The sequence below is a fragment of the Vicugna pacos genome, chromosome 15 (assembly GCF_048564905.1).
Source record: "Vicugna pacos chromosome 15, VicPac4, whole genome shotgun sequence".
NCBI lineage: Eukaryota > Metazoa > Chordata > Mammalia > Artiodactyla > Camelidae > Vicugna > Vicugna pacos.
Genome location: NC_133001.1, coordinates 9,276,913 through 9,299,655, shown reverse-complemented (window position 1 = coordinate 9,299,655; position 22,743 = coordinate 9,276,913). Strand labels below are relative to the sequence as shown.

Here is a 22,743-nt window from a genome sequence, read left to right as displayed (position 1 = left end):
TATATTACTTATGAAAAAGTGAACAATTTAATGAAAGGTATCTTGACTACATCCATGACCTGAAAAAATGCTACACAAGTTTCTGTATATTATGTCTACTGTTTTAACCAGTTTTAATAGAAAAATTCATTTCTGCTGTAGAAGTGTGGAGTTTCCAGGGTTACCTCACTTTTGCTGGGCTCCTAGAGAATCTTAAAGTTTATTTTAAAAATCATCTTTTACCATTGAGAAATTAAGTTTGAGGAAATTATTTTAAACTTTTTGTTAATAAGCCTAATGAAATTAAATTCACAGTTAAATGGGCCTTTTGAACTAAGTTTGCTTATATTCCTTCCTTCCTTCAACAAATAATTCCTGAATGTTTACTATGTGGAAAGGTACTCTGTTAAGGGCTGTGAAGGAAGCAGAGATGCATATGTCATGGTCTCTGCCCTCAAGGAACTTATTTGTAATAATGGAGCTAACATATTTGAGATGGGTCTGAGAAATTGAGGTGGGCATGAACTTTTAAAGGCCAGTAGGTTATTCAGTCACTTTGAGACTTGCACTTCCTTGACAGTGGGGCTTCTGAGACAAGGGTACAGATGTCCCTGGCGGTGTGTGGTGTTCTGATGGAAATGTACGAAACCAAAGGCTTAACGTTGCATAGTTTACTGGGATGTCAGTTTTACTGATTTTTTTTTTTTCAGAGATGTGGGAAGGGGTAGGAAAGAAGTAAATATTTTTATGTTTAAATATATTGTGAAATAGATGTCAAGTTTCTTTGGACTTAGAAGATGAAATAGAAAATTTAATATAAGTGTTATTTTTATGATTAGCTTGCTCCTAGATTTCTGGGTCCTTTCCTTTCCTTTCCTTGGCCCTTAAGAGGTACTTTTGCAGAAAAGTTTGAGAAGCATTGTGCTACAAAAAAATTACCACGTAATAATTTCTCAAGGCATAAAGCTCTGTAGTATGTTTAGTTTGAAAGTCATTGAAACATTTTTTTCTCTTTTTTAATTTCTTACTGAGCTTTATCAAAAGGAAGATAAATCATAGTGGTCATCTTAAGAACCCAGATGCTCTTCTGCCTCTTCGTGGCTTAAAGGAGGGAAAGAAAAAGGAAAAAAGAAGAGAGAACGGCTAGTGATGTCATTGGCATTCTAATTTTAACTAACACAAATATTTCTTGATTTTACTCTCCTTAATAGTAATAAAAAGAGGTTTTATGACTAAGCAATCCTCTTAAGCTTAGACGTGAAAGGTTGCTTTGAAGATATGTCTCTTTCTATGAATTTTGACAAGTTTTGGGGTTTTTTTTGTCATTTTTGGGGTTTTTTTTGGTTTGGTTTTTTTTTTACATTAAATGGGGAGGAAAGGGAAACGAAGAAGGCTTCCACTTTATCAGACCATACTAAAAGTGATCTTATTAGGACCTTGCTTTTAACTTAATTAGTTAGCAGACCATTGCTCTTTGCTTCCCTGTCAGTGCAAGAAAAGACCTTTCACAGCAGACTATCTGAATTAAAAGTATCTTTGTGTTCAGATAGTTTGTTTTGGTCCAAGATTCTTTGTCCTAGGCAAAAAGACTGATGTAATTTTTAATTCCACATTTTCTTTTGATAAAAAGACTTAAAGTTTTCAGTTCCACCAGGATCTTTGAGCTGGTACATGCAGAGAAGCTCACTACTTCTATTTTATCTTTTCTAGTATAAATGTCATGAAACAACTCATTGGTTCATCTAACTTATTTGTGATGCAAGTGGAAATGGATGTATACACAGCCCTTAAAAAGGTATTGGTGTAATGTAGTATGTGTAAGGACATCCCCTCAGCATTGCTTATAATAGTGAAAAACTGGAAACAGCTAGTGTCCAGTGATAAGGGGATGGTTATAGATGTACGAAACGTTAAAGGAAATATGCCAAAATGTTAAAAAGTCGTTATGTTTATGGAGTTGGTATCATGAATGATTTTAATTGTATTCTTTATACTTTTCTTTCCTAGGAATATGTTTCCGTTTTTCCAGAGTTTTTTTCCAACAGTTAACATGTTATTTACATAATTAGAAATGTTAAAAGTTTTATATGGTTTTCAGAATTGAGCTTTAGCTGATTAATAACTTTATGACAAAATTTTCACACATGCTTTTTCTAGAAAGTGTTGAAACTCTTTTAAAGGTCTTTTGTACTTGAGGCATATATTTCACTTCATCCTTTTGAAAGGTTTCAACATTTTTAATTTATTTTCACATCTCTCTGAAGAATTAAATTGGCTATTGCTCTTGTTCTGTAGATGGTCAGACTTAGACTTCTTGCAGTTACTGAGTGGCACACTTGAGGCAGATCCCAGGTCTGTGAGTTCTAGTCCATTGCCTTTCCCGCTGCATCAGTTCACCTTTAACCTTTTGTCCCTGGCACGGAGTCTACATTAATATGGTTGTTAATGTAGGTATGGGTATGAGACACCTTCTAGGTTATGGCACTGGGATGGTTTGGTTTTTTTGCTAGAGATGAGATTCTAATACTGTTTTTCCTCCAGGAAGTTTATAGCTGGGTTAACCAATCATTAAAGGAGGGTAAACAGCCCATTTCCACCTCTGAGCCACTGGTAGCATTCATTCTTCCCTGTTGTAACTGCTTTTATGCCAGTGTTGATGATTGCTTACTAGGTGCCAGGCACTAATCCAAGTATGTTACACGTATTAATTCCTTTAATGTCCTTGAGGTAGACATATTATCATGCTCATTTTACAAATGAAAAATTAAAGCCCAGAGAAATTGGGTAATTTCCCTAGCTATGGAGTGATAAGGCCAAGATTTAAAAATTCATGCTCTTAACTACTCTGCATACTGTCTCAACAGCAATAAAATAGGACAATAAGAAACTCCTTTTTCCCATATTTAATTTCTTTCTTTTATAATCTCACATAATATGTAGTAAAATTGAATTTTTAATTGGTGGGTAGAATAAATGAGTATGTAATTGCTAATATAATATATATACACATACATACATTTACCCTTTTAATATTATAACTACAGTGTATTTAAGACGATAAGTACTTTTCAGGAATTAGCTTATTCCTTATCATACACTCATCTAGTTTTTATCATTGGACCATGACTAATGCCATGTTGAATTTAAAACTTGTAAGCATGTCATGTTACAGTTCTCCTTTCAATTGCTTGGAAAATGGAAATTAAATTTTTTAGATATTATGTTTTAAGGAAGCAGTTTGAAAATGTGAAATCATAAGATAATGGAGTCTTACAATTTTTTTTCTTATTTATTTTTTTAATCCAGTGGATGTTCCTTCAACTTGTGCCTTCTTGGAATGGATCTTTAAAACAGCTTTTGACTGAAACCGATGTCTGGTTTTCTAAGAGGAGAAAAGGTGTGTCTAAAATATTTATTGAGAAGTCTTTTTTCAATTGAAATTTAATTAAAATCAGATCCTGACTTATTTATAAACCTAGAGAATTTTAGAGCTGGAGAAGACATTAGCAGTGATCTGATTCAACCCCTCATTTACACTGAGAAAACTGAGGCTGGATAAAACAGATTTAGAAGAGTTCATAGTGTCCTTTTTTTTTCTTTTTAGATTCCACATATGAGTGATATGGTATTTTTCTTTCTCTTTCTGGCTTACTTCACTTAGAATGACAATCTCTAGGTCCATGCATGTTGCTGCAAATGGCGTTATTTTATTCTTTTTTATGGCATAGTAATATTCTGCTGTATAAATATACCATAGCTTCTTTATCCAGTCATCTGTTGATGGACATTTAGATTGCTTCCATGGCTACTGTACACCAAAAATTGACACATTGTAATTGTACTTCAGTCTGTACTTTAAAAAAAAAAAACAGATTTAGAAAAAAATTTTAATGGCCCACAGGTGCAAAGAAGTGCATAAAAGTCATAATCCTTAATTCATGATTTTCTTAGTTCGCTGTCATTTTTGGTCCATATATGGCCACCATTTTCATTTATTTTTAGTAATTTATTGACCCTCAGTGAACTGATCTTTATTTGACTTCACTTCAAGCACTAGAACATTAATAACTTCAGTCAATTCATGCTTCTTTCCTATTGTGTCCCTTAGACTTTCTCCAAGCACTATCTTGAATTTTGTGTTCATTATTCCCTTGCTTTTAAAAATACTGTTATTGCATTTTGCACATATGTCTTAACATACATTTGTATCATGGTGATATGCTGGTAAGCTGGCTGTCTGAAAAAATAATCATCTACTTGTAGCATTTTAAAATTTTTTTAGATACACATTCTCCCACCATGGCTGATTTCAAGCTACCAACCTGACACCACCGAGTGCAGAGTTGGAAAGAAATGCATACCGTCAGCTCATATGAGCGAGCCAGCACAGCACTGAAAACATACCTTGTTTTTGTTGTTATTGAGCTGTTTTATATTATGGTATTGATTTTCATTTCCTTGAAAATTAAAGAGACTGAACAGCTTTTTCTGTGTTCATTGGCCATATGTTTCCTCTTCATGAAATGTCTGTTCAAGTCTCTTTTCTATTTTAATATTGTATTTGTCTTTTCTTACTAATTTGTGGGCTTTTTTTTTTTTATTTTAAGACTTTTGTTAGAGCAGTTTCAGATTCCCAACAAAATTAACGGGAAGGTGTTACAGAGATTTCTCATAATCCACTCCCCCCGCTGCTGACTTGTGGCATTCTTTATATATCCTTAATGACCAGTGCTTTGTCATAAGTAAATGTTGCATGTATCTCCCCGTTTGTAAACGTTTTTACTTTCTTAAAGATGTCTTTTTTTAATGTCTTCTTTTGAATTCTTTTTTTTTAATGTTTATTTTTATTTATTTACTTTCTGGGAGGAGGTAATTAAATTTCCTTTTTTTTTTTTTTTTTTTTGATGAAGATACTGGGGATTGAACCCAGGACCTCGTGCATGCTAGACATGCACTCTACCACTGAGCTATACCCTCCCCCAAAAGATATCTTTTGATGAATAGAAGTTCTGAATTTTAAAGTTAAGTGCACTTTTGTCTTGTTAAATAAATTTTGTAGAATTATTTTATGTAGTAGGATTTCCTAGCTAATTTTTTTCCTTCAAGCTCATGAACCAAAAATGTGTAAAATCAGTAAAATCTCAACTTGATTTACTTGAAGAACAAAATGCTAAACTTCTGTCTTAAATTATACTTTAGGGCCACATTATGGCAATTTAATAAGGATTTGAGAAGTAATTAAGGAAAAAAAGTAGATGAGAAAATTTAAGTTAAAAAAACAGATTAAAAACTGAAAAAGACAAGGAAGGTGGAGAAGCTAAAAAGACAAAGGGACTCAATGGAACTAGCAGGTGTTAGGTAAATGTTGACATAAATTTAGGTTCATTTGAACTCCAGCTGGATTAACCACAGCAGTCCATCAGGAGAGAAGTTACTCTGTACCCTGAGTGGCAGAAACTAGAATAGGAAGCTGTGGTCTCCTAATTTTCCCACCACAAGCTCCATCCCAGCCTCAGTGATGTAAAAGTACACAGTTTAAGATAACATTTCAGGGAAACCTTTCTTGCACAAGGCAATATGTCTAATGCCCTTGTTTTTCAGTGAGGACTTTATAAGTTTATTTCAAACAGTTTTTAAATTATAAAAGTAATGAATGCTCAGGAAGTAAAACCAAAAAAATCACTCATGGTCCCCTAATATATTTCTCTTAGGTCTCCTCAATTATTTGACTGTTCAGATATATATGGGTTGGGACTACGAGAACAATAGAAATTTAGAAATTTTTCTGCACAGTTGTATGTATGGATTGCTACTGAATTTGGCTGGTGCCATTAGTGTGGCCACATTTGGTCAGCTAGAATCCTTGAAACATATTTTTTTAGTTCTATAAATTCTTACAAAAGTAAATGAGGCAATATCTTGTATGCCCTTAAAGAAGAGGCTTCATGGGATAATTTCCAGATTTCTGTGAGACAGTCTAGGTTTCTATGTGTTGGGGTGGGGGGAAGGTAATTAGTTTGGTTTGTTTGTTTATTTTTAATGGAGGTAATGGGGATTGAGCCCAGGACCTCATGCATGCTAAGCACACATTCTTAGCCAGTGAGCTCTACCCTCCCCTCTCTATGAGACAATCTAGAATTAGATTTTTATAACTTGCTTATGTGATTGAATCAGTACGTGTAAGTGCATTGTGGTATTCTCAATACAACCCATGATACTTACACATTTAATTCCACATATGAACTAGAGCTAATGTTATTTTTTTTTTTAAAAGATGACATAAAATCCACAGTTACATGGCTATTATGTAGATAAGCAAAGTTAACTATTAATCTTTTTAATGAGCTCACTGCTTTCGTTTGCTTTGACTCTAGGCAGGTGTCAAAGGAATAGAAAAAATACATGGGATAAAAACTTGAAAAATGTGAAAATTCTTCAGATTAACTTGTCTTTTTGCAATTTTGAGAAAAAATTACTTTAGTGGGCAACACCTTTCTGGTTTACAGCAAACCTGTATTCCATATGGAACGTAGTTTGAGACAGTCTGCAGTCTTAACTCTCAACTTTTATTTGCTATCCGTAACAGCAACAGGGCTGAGTCCACTCCCATGGGTATACTTTGTATCAGAAAGCAGGCTAGGGCTTATGTACAGGTCCCTGCGTGATAGCAGAAACTCCAGACCTTTCCTTCCCGCTCGTGAAAGCACCTTGGAGTGCAACTGAGAGTAACTGTTTTTTAGAAATAGCCTTGAATTCTCTATAAAAGAAAAAATATTCATATTCTTCATAAACAGATTATTTTAACAATAAATACTACCCATGTGTTACAAATCCATAGCTACACTGTCTTTGTATCTTATTTTGTATTTTAATAGAGAATGAATGTATTGAGTAGTGTTCATCCCATGTAACTAAAGCATAAATTAGAAGAATCCCAAGAGATGGTCCATGTCCTGTGATTCTTATGAAGACCCTTGAGTGAGGCATTTGGACTCAAGAGTTCCACTGGACTGTTCAGTCCTGGGGAAAAGGGATTCTGGAGAGATACCCTAACCACCATTCTCAGGCCTTCCTTTCTCACCTTGTGTTCTGTCAGCTCCAAACCCCAGAAAGGTTTCAGTTGAATTCCCAGCCTAAGGGTCTAATTAGGACCAAAGTTAATATCCTGGGGCTTTATCGCTAAGCCCCCCAAGTTTTTTATCTACATACATGAAGGTTATAAAATCCTTGAAAATTTTGAAATTAGCTTATTTGTATTCTAATAGACGTGCGTGTGTGTGTGTGTCCCTGCCCATTAAAAACATTTAGGAATAAATAAATTAATTGATTTGAAAAGAACGGCTATTCAATTTAAGCTGGTTTTTTGGGGGTGGGGTTTTGACTTTTTTTTTTTTTTTAACAGATTGTGAAGGTATGGCCTTCCTTGAAACTGAGCAAGGAAAACCATTTATGTCAGTATTCAGACATTTACGGTTACAGTATATTATCAGTGATTTGGCCTCCGCAAGAATTATTGAACAAGATTCTCTAGTACCTTCAGGTAAGAATATGATGAAATTATGATTTTAAGCATTATCTTTCCAATTATAATAGTAATATATATCATAGAAAAGAATAATGAAGAAAATAGAAATTGTCCTTAATTCCAATAAGGTATACATTTTTATACCAAAGCAGAATCATACCATATAGATAATTTTCTGTGTTCACATTATATATTGTGAGTATTTTCCCATATCATTAAATACTTTTCAGAACATTTAAATGTATAGTATTCTACAATGTGATTGTTCTTTAATTTGATTAACTAGTACATTATTTTGGACCAGACTTTTTAAAAAGACTTTGGAAGTATTATTTAAAGGTCATAACTGCTTTTTCTGTTAACACTCCTTAAATTTGCTATTTTCTGGGATTTTTTTTCTTATTCTAGTTTTTTTTAAATTTCTTTTTTATTGAAGTATAGTCAATGTACAATGCTGTGTCAGTTTCTGGTATACAGCATAATGTTTCATTCATACATATACGTACATATATTTATTTTCATATTCTTTCTGTCTCTTAAGACACCTTGCTGACAGAGGGTTGGCAGGCCAAGTAGTCATGGTTCCAACCCCTCAATGCCCTTTCCAAATCATTATTGCATATGATCCACCTCACCCTCTAGTCTTTCTCTTCTAACCCCTAGTCATTCTTCTACATTTATTTAAGACTTGGACACTTGATTCCTGTCTGCATCTCCACCCCCGTTCAGTAACATAATGTGTCCATGTTATCATTCCATTTAATACCCTAGCCCCCTAGTAATTTGACCTCAACTCCTATAACACATTTGTTTGCTGATCATTAACCACTTGCCACCTATGAATCTTATTGTAACCCAGAATTTTTCAGCATCAGAATTCCAGTAGTTTTCAGGCTCTGTGAACTTCTAACATGTTCATAGACTCATTCCTTTTACACTGTTGTTTGATGTCCAGTCCATTTTAAGCCCTCCAGTTTCTGCCAGTCTTTCAGACCTCCCTGCCTTTTCTTCCTTTCCAGCCCGGATTTCACGGTAGATCATCTGAACCACTCTCTCTCACGATTGCCTTTGTCTTCCTACTTGACAAAATTCTAAAACTTAAGTAAACCTTCTTTGTTCCTATAGCTTCCGCTCTGTACTGAGCACTGCTCCAGAGCATCCTGTAACTTTTGTAATGATGCCTCTACAAGCATATTTCAGTGCTAAGCTTGGACCTTGGGACTCTTTATGCTCCTTCACTTGGTCACTCCTCTTTCATCTGCTTTAGCAATTACGTATCAGACCTCTGCCACCCTGTTCAAGCTTCCTCTCCAATCACTCCACTGTCAGTATGGGAACTCTCCTTTTTTTATATAAATTTTAGGTAATCAGGCAAAAATTTGTTCAGATTCCTAGTCTTCTTCCGCTGTCCTTCCTGACCCATCCCCAGAAGCTGGGGTGCTCCCTTCCTATTCAAGCCAACCTTCTGCTGTGTTCATAATCCTATCACTTCCTGTTCTGGAATTTTAAGCTGTCATTTAATAATCTGGACCTTCAACCTTTCCCCACCTGGTCTCCCTCAGCTTGTAAATACAGTCAAATCTCTTATTAAAAAACAAAACAAACCTCCCCCTGCCTTGACCCTGAGTCCCCTTCGTAGTAACCGCTCCTCTCCCTCACAGTCACCTTCTTCAGAGCAGTCTGCAGTTGCTGTCTCCACCGCCTCACCTTTCAGGCATTTCTCAACCCACCGCAGTCTATCTTTTGTCCCCACTGTTCCACTGAAACTTTCTAGCAGAAGATAGGATTGTCCTGTTTGTAAAATTTAGTGACCTCTTGTTAGTCTTATTTTAACTTCTCTAGCATTTTATGTCATGTTAGTTTTTTCTTGAAATTCTCCACAGTACTGCTTTAGTTTACAACTACTATACTCTCCTGCTTCTTTTCCTCTCTCTCTGACCATTCCTCCTCTTTTGCTTTTGTAAGCTTCTCTTACTCTGCCCACGTTTTAACTTCCTAAGGGTGCCCTTGGCCAACTGATCTTTTCATTCTGTATAGTGTCCCAGAGTGACTTCCTTCATTCATATGACTTACTGAAAGATTCCAATTCTGCCCTGTCCCCTGAGTTTCATACTTGGATGTCCAACTGCTGTCTAGCCACCTATAACTTGCTTTAGTTCATCTATTCAAAACAGTACTTATAACTTTGCCCTCCAGCCCCAGTCCCTACATTTTTTCTTCCCCTGTTCCCTGTGTCAACATCACTAGTAACCCACCCAGCCTCACAAAAATAGCAAAATCCTGGAGGTCATCCTGTCCTCCTCAGACTCTTCCTCCACATCCATTCACCATGTCCTGTAGATTTTTTTCATAGATAATTCTCAGACTTACCTTTTTTTTGCCTACTAGCACTCCCTTGTTTAAGATGTCATCATCATCTCTTGCTAGATTACTGTAGTACAAAATATATCTGTGTCCTGGCTGGACTGTGAGGGCCATACGTTGTTCATCTTTTTCTCTCTGGGACATAGTACAGTGATTGACAGATAGGCACTCAGTTGGTGTGAACTAAACTTGTTTTCTAAAACATACTCACTTACTTATGGCCTAATACTGTGTTTACTCCATCAGGTAAGTTTAGATTCTAGCACCTATCCTAAGAACTTTAAAGGAGAGGAGGAAAAGTAAACAAATGTGTGTAGAGTCTTCACAGTGTCGCAGGTAATACACCAGATTATGCACTTAACACCTATTAAGTAAGATAATCTTTGAAATTTATCAAGGCAGTTGTCCCCATTTTATAGATGAAGTGAAGTATAACTATCCTGTCATGCAGCTAGTGAGAAGCAGAGCTCAAATGTAATCTCAAGTCTTTCTTATTCTAGAGCCCTTATTTTTTTTTCACCACATCTTACTGGTTACTGAAAAAAATTCTACTGTGTCTAATCTCTTTAAGTTTATATGTCCAGTTGTAGAAACTTAAGCAGTAACCGAATCACCATTCTTTTGAGTATGCTAAATTTTTTAGCTCTTGATAACAAAGTAATGAAGTAGATTTTTTTTTCCCTCTTATTTTGCATTATGGGCAAGAAAATGGCTATTCGTGTAACTTTTTGTATAAGGAATTACTGTTGTGGGAATAATGGGAAAACTTAATGCTTGATATTTTTGTAAGGTAAATAGAGATGATAACTGTTAAAACAGTATGAGTTTTATGAAAAAAAGTTACTTAAAATGAAAAAGTGTTTAAATCTATGTAATTAGTTTTATTCAGAAAATAGCTTTGGATTACTCAGTACAGTAAATTTTTCATCTTTTGGAACTAGATTTATGTTACTATACATGAGTCTCTTTTAGCCAAACTTCCACGATTTTCTATTAATATTTTATACCTAGATGCTCTGTGCAAAATATTTTATTTATCCATCTAGGAATTTTTTTATTATGTAGACTCTTTGTCCTTCACCTTCAGTATCTACATCTGACTTACATGTTTCATGTAGCAGTTAACCGGTAGGCTCTTTTTTACTATAAGCTTTACCAGTTGTGAGTAGATTTTTGTATGTGTATATATCTGCATATACACTTTTTCTTTCGTTTAAACAGTAAAATACTGAGCAAGTTATCTTTCTGTTTGTTTTTTAAAGTTTTGTGAATCTCAGACATTTTTCAAATAGCATGCTTTTGGAGGTGCCCTTCCCCATGTTCTTTGTGTAAGACAAGAGAATAATCTAAGTAAATTCATTCTGACTTACCTCATTTATTCTACTGGAAAAATACCGCATTCACATTCAAAACTGCTGAGATTAGATCTGCAGCTGCTGATACATGGCACTGTCAAATGCCACCTTTATGTGCCCCTTTGACTTTTTATTTTGGACTTTGGTCTGATAAAATTTAAAATAAGTATTTAAACTTGTTTTCACTGAGGGGAAGTTTCTTGAAGGCACTTTTCCAGAATCTTTCCACTGAACACTCACTCTACCAAAAACGATCCTGGCAGACTCTGCCTAGTGCATCTGCCTTTTGGAGATATGTCTGCATATAGTCATGTTAAAACTCTGTATAGAAGGACTTGTTTCACTTATATTTTATCAAGGATTTCCCTCTGTGTATCAACTGTCAACACTGAATTTGAACTAGTGTTCAATTGACTTATTTTTGTGCTGCTGCTGCTGGGTGAACTACCAGTGATGAGAAAGGTTTCTAGTTTGGCTTTTTACTCTTTTGATTAAGGCAAGAAAGGATGAACAAAATTGTATACCCATGTTTTTAACTTGTTAAAAATGCTTTTGGCTTTAAAGGAGATTATTCAAAACTGTTGAAACCAAATTTTTAAAACATTTTCATTGGATACAGCTTACATAATACTTAAGAATATGAATGTGTAACACTTTCATTCCGTTTTTATAAATGAATCATTTAAAAGCCATATTGTGTGTCAAGATCAGCAAATTTCAAACTGCAGGCAGTAGCGGATTGAGAAATCATTTTAATGGGAAGTCATTAGCTTTTTTTTTTAATAAAATATGATAAAACAATTTAAAAATCCAAACACATTGCAAGTAAAATAACACAATATGTGTGTAGGTATACTGAGTCACACTAGCTACTAGTCTTTACCAACTGAAGATGACTTGTCTATGGCCTATATATTTAGCAGTTATTCCTTATAATAGCAACAATATTATTTGGGGAAAAAGAAACATTCAAAAGTGTATTTATAGAGAATTTTAAGGAATGACACCAAGAAATCAGTGCAAGTCATCTGGATACTTCTAATCAGGCAAAGACTTGAAAAGTGAAAAATCCAGATTCTAATTGCACTAAGGTTTTTGAAACCCTTCCTTTCAGTAGAGAGAGAGAAATCATTTAACTTAAAAGTTTAAAAAACTAAATAAGAGCAGAAAAATAAATATGATGCTAAGCCAAATCTACTTATGTTTTTAATAAATATATTTTTGTATAAAATAATTAAAATTTCAGCTTACACAATATCATTTTGTACAAAAAAATTGTTTATTATTGGGGGAAGATATCTATATTATTATATTCCATTTAGAATAATTTAAATTAAAATGGCTATCTAAATCTAATATGTCAGAATTATTTTTTGGGTGTGCATGATTCATCTAATAATTTAGAGATGGTTCATTTCTCATTAATTAGTTGTTTATAGATAATTTAATAAAGGAACAATTCATTCTTTAGTTTTCTATTAAAACTTGTAAAAACAAAAATATTGCTTTAGATATGTTTCTCCCAAATGAAAATTAGCTATGAAAAGGAAACTATTAAATACAAGAATATACTTTTAACTAGAGATTTAAATGTATGTAATCTAAGTAGAGTCTGTCTTAAGGCAAAGCAAAATAACATTTACCACTTTAAAAATCATTCAGCCACGTTGGTATAACATATTGCAAAACATAAATTACCAGTTCAGTTATTGCTGTTTTAAACTTGAGTTTTAAAATGGTAACAATTTTACCAACTACTTAAAATTTTTAAATCCTTTTTATTTTTTCGTGTTTATTATTATTCTTATTATTGTATTTATGTTTACATTTTAGAATGGCTGTCTTCTGTGTATAAACAGCAGTGGCTTGCTATGCTCCGGGCAGAACAGGACAGTGAGGTGGGGTAAGTATGTTACATCATACCATTGTTCATTTAAAAAAAAAAAAAGTTTAAAAAAGTTTTATTGAAATACAGTTGACTTATAATATTGTGTTAGTTTCAGGTATACAGCAAAGTGGTTCAGTTATAGATATATTTTTTTCAGATCGGTTTCCATTATAGGTTATTACAAGATACTGAATATAGTTCCCTGTGTTATACAGTAGATCCTTGTTGCTTTATTATTTTATGTACAGTAGTTTGTATCTGTTAATCCCATACTCTTAATCTGTTCCTCCCTTTCTTCCCTTTTGGTAGCCATAAGTTTGTTTTCTCATCTTTGATTGTTTCTGTTCTGTATGTAGATTCATTTGTGTTATTTTTTAGATTTCACATACAAGTGACATCTTATTTCTTTGTCTGACTTACTTCACTTCCTATGATAATCTCTAGGTCCATCCATGGTGCTGCAAATGGCATTGTTTCATACTTTTGATGGCTGAGAAATAGTCCATTGTGTGTGTGTATGTGTGTATGTATGTATATATAATCATACATACATATATACACAGAAGTACTTCCACACTTATTATTTGGTGTTTATACTGGCTCCTTGGTATAGGCAGTGTGAAGGCAGTGTGAATCCACCTGTGAGTATATAGAAAGGCTTTACGTTTGATTTTTTTCTGCCCCTGACCCCTTTTAATTTATTTTTATACACCAGAGAACTTTCTGAAATAATAGTCTAGTTGTGTTTATGTTTAAACAGTAAGTGTATGAAAGGGTTCTATAAACTCATGATAATGATCACAAGATTATTATCAAGCGTTCTTAGCTTCTACTTTATTTGTAATTTATATCCCACCTTTTCCCAGATGTATTCACAGCATACTTACCTTGCACAAAAACAGTAAGGTTGTTGAAATAAAAATAATAACCTCTCCCCCCAAAATAAGAGTTATTTAATGGAATTCAGATTTGAAGCATTTTGTGATTGATGTATAACATATTTTATAAATCATCCTACTTCCTTTGTATATATTCAGTTTTTAAATGTTGAATGTGATTTATTTTTCAAGATTTTTTTCATCTGTATCCTTTTTGAGTTTAATGTCGGGCCTCACCTAAGAGACTGAGCTAGAATTGGTAGTTTTCTTTCCCTCAGAAGTATATGAGTGTCTGGCTCCTAATGACACACTCTAGTCCACAGATGCTACGCATCCACTCACTCCTGCAAGGCACTCCCTGGATTCTAGGTAATAATCTAGTAAAGTCTCCCTCCAGGGCTTCCCTCTTCTAAACTCTTCCACGTTGCCAACAGGATTGTCTTCCTAGCTAGAACTGTGCGTTCACTTCCCTGCCTAAATATGTCCAGGGACATTTGGTAGATAGTTAGGGATTATTGCTTTTTGTGTGACGTAGATTGTGTTAATGTTTTTTAAGTCCTTATCTTTAAGAAATACGTGCTGAAGTATTTATAGATTAAAGGGTGTGATGTCTGGAGGGTCAACCTCAAAATAATCAGTTGGGAGGAATATGGGGCAATGTGGGGTGGGAGTAAAACTAAACCAAGATTATTGAATCTGGACGGTGAGAAAATTTGGCTCATTATAGTATTTTCTTTACTTTTACATGGTTGAAATGTTTCCTAAGAAAAAATGTTAAAGTAACAGAACAAACACCTGGAAATTCTCTGTCGTCTGTAGGACGAGTTCAAGCTCCTACTAATGTGGCCTGTGGGGCCTTCAACAGTCTCTCCCAAATGCTTCTCTTCATCTCCTCTCAGGCTCATTTTAGGCTCTAGCTGCACCGGATTCTTCATACATTTGCTTTCCCTTCATGCTCCAGGCCCTTTTTACCTGCTGTTCCTTCTACCTGGAATGTCCTTCCTCTGCACAGAGTTCACCCTGAGCTCTAACCCCAACAAACTCCCTCTCAGGCACAGATAATACTTCCTCTGTGATGATCCCCACTCAAACCCCAGGCAGTGAATCTGTGCCTTCTTCGTGCTCTTAACGTCAATTCTCTCCGTATTATTATATCATTACTTATGTCTGTTTCCCTAGTAGATTGAGCTCTTGGATGTCAAAGACACGTCTTAGTAGTTTTATTTCAATTTAATATATTTATTTGATGATGATGATGATGGCCCCAGAATCTAGGTACTTAAAAAATGCTTTATATGAATGAATATATTATATTGCTTTTACCATTTGGAATTCTAAGCTAATAATAATGTCATTATATTATTACATCTTGAAATAACAAAGTTTCTTTTAATTGATTAAGGTTTTTAAAGTAAGGGGCCAAGTAAAGATTAATTGATAAAATTCTACAGCTGTTTTCTATTAAATACTCAGTTTGGTTGTACTACCTAAAAAATGGCTCATTATGTGAAACAGTAATATCAAATGGTAGCTGATCTTAAATAATAGATTTTAATTTATTTTACTTAGTTGTTAGACTTTAAGTGTTTTATTTTCTTAGTAAGCAGAATTTCTTACAGATTTTTTTTTCTCTTCTCTGGTGTTACTGAGCCCTAATGAAAGTATTCTGGAAGTCAGGGCAATAAGTGAAGCATTAAAGATTTACATTTTTTTTATTTAGCGAAGGTAATGGGTGAGATTTAATCACTGAATTTGATTTTCATCTGTACCACAAAATTTTATTTTTAAATCCAGTAGCAAGTTTTTCCTTTTAAATGACAATTATTTTTCAATTTTCAGTTGTCTGTTTTCTATGAGATTTCATGTCTTAACGTGTATTTCTAGGCCTCAAGAAATCAATAAAGAAGAACTGGAGGGAAATAGCATGAGGTGTGGTAGAAAGCTTGCCAAAGATGGTGAAGTAAGTATGCGCTGTGACTCTTCATATTCTTACACTAATTGTTACACTATTCATGCAAAATACACAGTAATAACCACGATACATGTCATACCTCAGAAGAGCTTTTTGGGTGTAGTTTCTGTAACATGATCTCCTGGGCAAGGAGCTGCGTGCTCAGTGGTGATTCAGTCTTGCCTGAGACTGTTGAAGATTTTGGGTGTAGATAAGGGATATGAGAAGCGGATCCCTCAGCAATCCAGCAATTAAGATAAAGAAGTCAAATGGGAGCTGTTCCATAGTCTTTGGAGTGAGTTTTTCTGTTTTACAGTTACCCTAGGTCAGAGGCATTCAAACCCTTTGACTGCTACCCACATGAAGAATTAGGTTTTTCATGACCACCCAGTATAAACGCATAGAAATGAAACAAAAGTGTCATAGAACAATGCTCACAGCTGCTGTGTCCTAAGATTTATTTCTACTTAATTTTTCAAAACAGCTGATTCTAACTCATTGATTTTACTAAAGAGACATGAACTACATTTTTTTTAAAACTCCACCCTAACTTAATTATAATTTTCATCTTAAAAAAGGAATTGAGCCTCATTTAGATAACCGTTTTGGTTATTTTTCTTCCATTTTTCCTTATTTTACTGTAATTTTAAAAAGATTATTTTGTTTGCGTTAAGAGTTGTGATAACTGTTCAGAGTGTGGAAAGGGGATCGTATCTCCTTTATTCCTCAGTCCTCGGTGCTGCTTCCAGACCCCGTTCCACCCTCACCCCTGGCTGAGTCACAGCGCCTTTGAAGCACGTGCTTCTGCAGCACCACTCGCCGCTCCTACTGCGGCCACCATGCACGGGGCTCGCTGGCTTGCCTCGTCGGTTCTTGCCTCATCGCTCTTGGTGATTTTTAGTACCTGTTCCCTGACCTACCTTCCCTCAGTGGTCTTGTGCTCCACCCCGCCTCAGGTCCCCATTTCCTGTGATTGTAGCCTCAGTTTTTGTATTACTGATTAAGATACCCCTTCAAAATCTCCATTTCAAGCAGCCATTTGCAGACTCTACCTCCTGTTATCTTTCCAGCGCTCTCCCTCTGGTGCCTGGACCCCCCCACACACAACTTTTAACCCCCACTGGAACGTACAGTACATTGTTCTTACTGTCTTGTCCCCATCACCCTCTCGCCACATCCCTGCTTCTTTCTTTACTTAACTGATGCTTTATGTTCCATCTTAAGATTGGTCCCTGGCTCATACTTTAAACTTCTCTTTTTCACTCTGTCACATCCACCTGGCTGAACCCCAGTTCTTATTAGATTCCACCTTTCTGTGTGCTCCCTGCCTGCTTCTGTACAAATGAATGTGACTAAGGAACACCTTACATCCTCCCGAAGGTTTCACTTGAGTGTCTGTAACTGTAAACCTCAGGCAGCTCTTGGCTGCTGCGTGGTGGTCCTCCTACCTTTCTCCTGTGAGTTTATCCTCCCACTCTCGGAGTAACTCTCATGCCGTCTCAGAGGGGCAGTGCTACCACCCTTATTCTTGTCCAGTGGCCTTGCTTCTTTCACAAAATAAAAGCAAAAGGAAGGGACTCTGTACATCCTGCTACCAGTGCTGCTCCCCGTCCGCCTGTATCTCCAGCTGTGCGCTGTGCGCCGTGCTTTCCCTCTCCTTAGGCTGGGGGAGCTGTCTGCGGCTTTCCTCGTCCGTCCCCTCCTCTGGTGGTGGACTCCCTCCCTTCTCACTGTTCAGAGGTTTGCTCCTACAGTCATCACCTCCCTCTCCTGCACTGTCAGTTTCTCTTTTCTGTACCATTCTCATTTAGCATATAAATGCCAGAGCATCACCCATCTTAAACCATACCCTGACCCCACGGTCCCCTGTAGCTTCCACTCCATTTCTCTGCACCTGTTTTAAGCAAAGCTCATTGAAAAAAGTTTCTTGTATCCACTTCAATTCATTTACAACCAGTGAACTCAAGTGACAGTGCCATGCCGTCCCCAGTGATTCCTACATTACCAAATCAAGTAGCTTTTAGTCTTCTGAAAGCTCTTGGCAGCATGACCCACCTGTTCACTTACTCCTCCTAGGAGATTTTCTCCATTTGGCTTCCAGGAGAGCATACTGTGCTGGTTTTTTCCTCCTCCACTGGCTGCTCCTTCTAAGTGTTGGCTGGATCCTTCTCCTCTCTTCTCAACACATGTTGTTGTGACTGGAGGTTCAGTACTGGGCCCTCTTCCCTGTCTGTGCTGTCTGTGCTCACACCTCAGTGCTCTCAGCCTGTCCTGTGACTACACACTGAGCCCTGATGCCTGTCTCCGGCTGCTCACTTGACGTCTTTATTAGAACCCTAATAGCATTTCGTATCTGAAGGTCCTAGCTGAACTCTTTCGATTTTCGTTCCCAAACTCTTCCTTTCCAAGTATTCTCCAGCCCGTAAATAGCCCTTGTGTTCATCACTTGCATAAGCTCCAAACTTAGAATTCTTCTTCCTTTCATTCCACATCTGGTGTCCGTAAGAAATTCCTTGTAATACGTATCTTTCAGAGATATTCTTAGCATATCTACCTGTACAACCCAAGTCCCAGCCACCCTTCTCTCCGGCCTGGACTTTTGTAGCTTCATAATTGTGCTATTTTCCCTCTTGTTCTTACACATTCTGTTTTCCATACAACAGCCAAAGTCATCTTTTAAAAATACGAATTAAACCATGTTACCTCCTTGCCTGAAATTTTCCATTAGCCTCTTACCACACTTAGAAGAAGGCCAAACTCTTCCTTACCATGGACTCCTAGGCCCTACATCTTCTGGCCCCAGACTGACTCTCTGAACTCATCTCCAGCTTCTTTGCCCCCCTCAGTTACTGCCCTAGCCACACAGCCCATTCTGCTGTTCCTCAGACAGACCACGCACGTTTTTACCTTCAGAGCTTTGTACTCGCTGTTCTCTTTGTCAGTCACTCTTACCCTGCTAGCTACCTGGTCCATGCCTTAGCTGTCTCAGGACCCTGCTCACCTAGCATCTCTTCAGAGAGATGTTCACTGACCAGCAGTCTCCCCAGCTGCGAGCACCCGCCACCCTGTCACTCTCTCAGCATTCTATTCTGTCCTCTTCACTTTCATTCCATTCTGTGTGCGTTGTTCGTCTCCTTCACACAAACATACACACACTAAAATATACATTTACTAGGGCAGAAACCGATTTACTGCTATTTCTTCAATGCCTAGAGCAGTACCTGGCACAAAATATGTGCTCAATACGTATCAGTGAACTATTGAATTAGTGGTCTAATTCAGAATGTCAACCAAACACTTGAAGCCCTACCTTTATTTCATTATTCCACTCCACCGCACCTCGTAGTCTCCCATGAACTGTTAGATCCTACTAAACAAACTTGTGAACCTCATGGTGTTTAAAATAACTCAGTTGTGTATCTGTCAGTTAGTTAAGGTATTTTAAAAATTCAGTTTAAACTAAAAGAAGAAACAGTTCATCCATTTCTCCCACTCCCCTCATCTCTGGCAGCCACCAAATGTTGCCTGTATCTGTGAGCTTAGGGGCTTTTTTAAATACATACTTTTTTAGATTTTACACATAAAAGAGATCGCACAAGGTATCACTTAAAGTATTTCGGCGTATTTTTAAAGCAGGATAAGTTTTAATGGATTCTTACTGCCTCTGTCTAGACTACTAGTCCGCAGAGCTACACCTACTTAGAGATGCAGCAGAAAGCCACACTGGTTCTGATAAAATCACAGTGTGGCGAGTTAATGAAACAGATCGTGAAGAGACAATATTAGGAAAGTACCTTAAGGAATAATGACTGCTTTTGCTGCCCTTGATACATACCATGTCTGTGTAGTAACCTTGTGTGTGTATCACAGATACATTCTGTGTAAGCCTTAAGGCACTGACAAAAAGGAGGGACCCATGAGAGAAATATTTGAAGTGGGTTAGAAAAAAAAGGCATTTTCAACTTTTTGTTTTGGACTTGCTAGTATGATAAACTAAAGTAAATCTTTCTTCTTTGTATTTTAGTACTGCTGGCGGTGGACAGGTTTTAACTTCGGCTTTGATCTGCTTGTAACTTACACCAATCGATACATCATTTTCAAGCGCAATACCCTGAATCAGCCGTGCAGTGGGTCTGTCAGCTTACAGCCTCGAAGGAGCATAGCATTTAGGTAGGATGCGATCTTCCCACCCTCCTCTTCCTCACTCCAGAAGAACTATAAGAAATGAGTTAAAACCGTAAATTACACCAACGATACTAGAACTTTGGTAAGATACAAGTGACATGAACGTGCAAGGAGATGATAAGGCTCTACCCCTACGAAATGCATTAACTGTAAGTGCATCAAAACTCTGAGACCTGGAGCTCATGTGTCAGGAAGAAAGGGTAGGCTGCAGCATGAATGATACAGGATGGATGCTGTTCCTAGCAAATAAAAGGTCCAAACTGGAAATACAACATGGTATTTTGATAAGAAAACATGTCTGGTGTTATCCTGAATTTTTTATAGGATTCCATATGTCCACCTTTGCCTAGCAATTGAACTGGCAATGTTTTTCTGGAGAGGATGGTGACAAATTAGAAAATAGCTTAATGAACAGATTATTTAAAAGGCATACATTTGTATGTACCTTATACCTTATACAAAAATTAACTTAAAATGGATCAAAGACCTAAACATAAAAGCTAAAACCGTAAAATAACTCTTGGAAGAAAACATAAGAGAAAAACTTAGTAACATTGGATTTGACAGTGATGTCTTCAATGTGATACCAAAGCACAGGCACCACCAACAGCAAAAAGATAAATTGAACTTAGTCACAATTAAAAACTAGTGCATCCCTCGGCGATAGCGGCGCTCAGGTTGTCCAGCGTTACCAGAAGAGGCCTCACCTGGATAGTCCTAGGGGCGCCACGCAGAGAATTTTGGTCTCAATTCAGAAAAGAGAAGCAGCCAGTGGTCGCTGAGACAGTAGAAGAGGTGAAGAAAGAACTTACCCTGTGTGTCCACCTTTATGAAGCCGAACATAACATGCCACCTGAAGATCTCTGGAGTCGTTTGGAATCTCATGTCAAAGAAGTTTTTGGCTCATCTGTTCCCTGCAGTTGGCAGGACATCTCCCTGGAAGATGTTCTTCTGAAGTTCAGTCTCTTGGCACGTGTGGCCGATGACTTGGGCCGTGCAGTGCCTGACTCCGGGCTTCACCTGATGTGCAGGGTCAGAGATGTTCTTCATTTCTATTATGTGCCTGTTCGGGGTAGATCTAAATTTGATGAACTTATTGCCAGTAATCTGCCTCCCAATTTAAAAATCACTTGGGGGTCACTGAGTAGTTCAGAAGAGGAGTAAACACATTGGAATCACTTTTTTCCCCTGAAAAGGGAGCTGTTTATCAGACTTTTTGATACTTTTGCATGTGAAATGCTGTCAGAACTGTTCTTTAAACCCACCCTTCTTGTGGAAGAATGTATTCTCTCTCTTTTTTTTATCATCATGAATTGAAAAATAACAGGGTTTTCTCTTTTCACATTTGCTGAAACTTTTTTCTTTTTTTAATGGAACTGTATCATTAATAATTTATGGAAATATTCTTTTCTGGAAGACACCATAATTAACTTGGGTTTAAGATATAAGGCTGTTACATGTTCAGATGTGGGTTTTATTCTTTTTTGTTTTATGTTGAAGTATAGTCAGTTTGCCATGTTGTGTCAGTTTCTGGTGTACAGCACAATGCTTGAGTCACACGTGGATATGCATATATTCATTTTCATATTCTTTTTCACCATAAGCTACTACAAGATGTTGAGTATGTTTCCCTGTGCTATACAGTAAGAAATGGGCTGTATTTCTGGCTCCGTCTTGTCTGGTTGCGGGAATTTGGGCAAGTTACTACAAACCTCTAATCCTCAGTTTCTTCATCTATTAAATAATAGTGTAGTGATACTACTTCATAAGGTTACTGTGAGAATGAAAGGAGATAGTAGAAGCCAGCAGCTTATTAGAGTTAACTGGAAACACTAAACATTCAATAAATCTGAGCAATTATTATTTAAAAAAAAAAAAACCAGTGCATCAAAGAACACTCAACAAAGTGAAAAGGCAACACGTGGAGTGGAAAAAAGTATTTGCTAACCATATATCTGATAAGGAGTTAATACCCAGAATATACAGAAAACTCCTAAAAGTCCACAACAAAAAAACAGTCTGATTCAAAAAATGGGCAGAGGACTTAAATAAACACTAATCATTAGGGAAATGGAAATCAGAACCGCCTCACACCCATTAAGATGGCTAATATATCATAAACAAAACAAAAATGTTGGTGAAAACGTGGAGAAATTGAACCCTTGTGTATTGCTAGTAGGATTGTAAAATGGTGCATACTTTATGGGAAATGGTGTGGCACTTCCTCAAAAAATTAAACAATTAATTACCATATAACCCAGCAATTTCTCTTCTGGGTATTTGCCCAAAAGAATTGAAAGCAGAGACTCAAACAGACATTTGTACACATAGCAGCAGCATTCACGATAGCTAAAAGGTGGAAGCAACCTGAGTGTCGACAGATAAACAACATGTGGTGTATATACCTGTGATGGAATTATTATTCAGCCTTAAAATGAAAGGAAATTCTGACACATGCTACAACATGAGCCTTGAAGACATTATGCTAACTGAAATAAGCCAGTTAACAGAAGAGCAAATACTATATGATTCCACTCACATGAGGTACCTAGGCTAGGCAAGTTTACAGAGACAGACAGTAAGATGGTGACTGTCAGAGTCTGAGGTAAGTGGAAATG

General features: G+C 36.5%; 1 protein-coding gene and 1 pseudogene across 2 annotated transcripts in view; both read left to right on the top strand.

The window, feature by feature from the left end:
• Positions 1-22,743, top strand: part of GMCL1 (germ cell-less 1, spermatogenesis associated) — a 42,184-nt gene that overhangs the window by 12,523 nt on the left and 6,918 nt on the right. For both annotated transcript variants that reach the window (XM_072937592.1, XM_072937593.1), the window contains exons 7-12: positions 1,690-1,774; positions 3,286-3,376; positions 7,382-7,519; positions 13,057-13,126; positions 15,874-15,949; positions 19,965-20,110. In XM_072937592.1, coding sequence (XP_072793693.1) covers positions 1,690-1,774; positions 3,286-3,376; positions 7,382-7,519; positions 13,057-13,126; positions 15,874-15,949; positions 19,965-20,110 — 606 coding nt within the window. The remainder of the gene's footprint in view (positions 1-1,689; positions 1,775-3,285; positions 3,377-7,381; positions 7,520-13,056; positions 13,127-15,873; positions 15,950-19,964; positions 20,111-22,743) is intronic.
• Positions 20,338-21,289, top strand: LOC140685960 (large ribosomal subunit protein mL50 pseudogene; annotated as a pseudogene).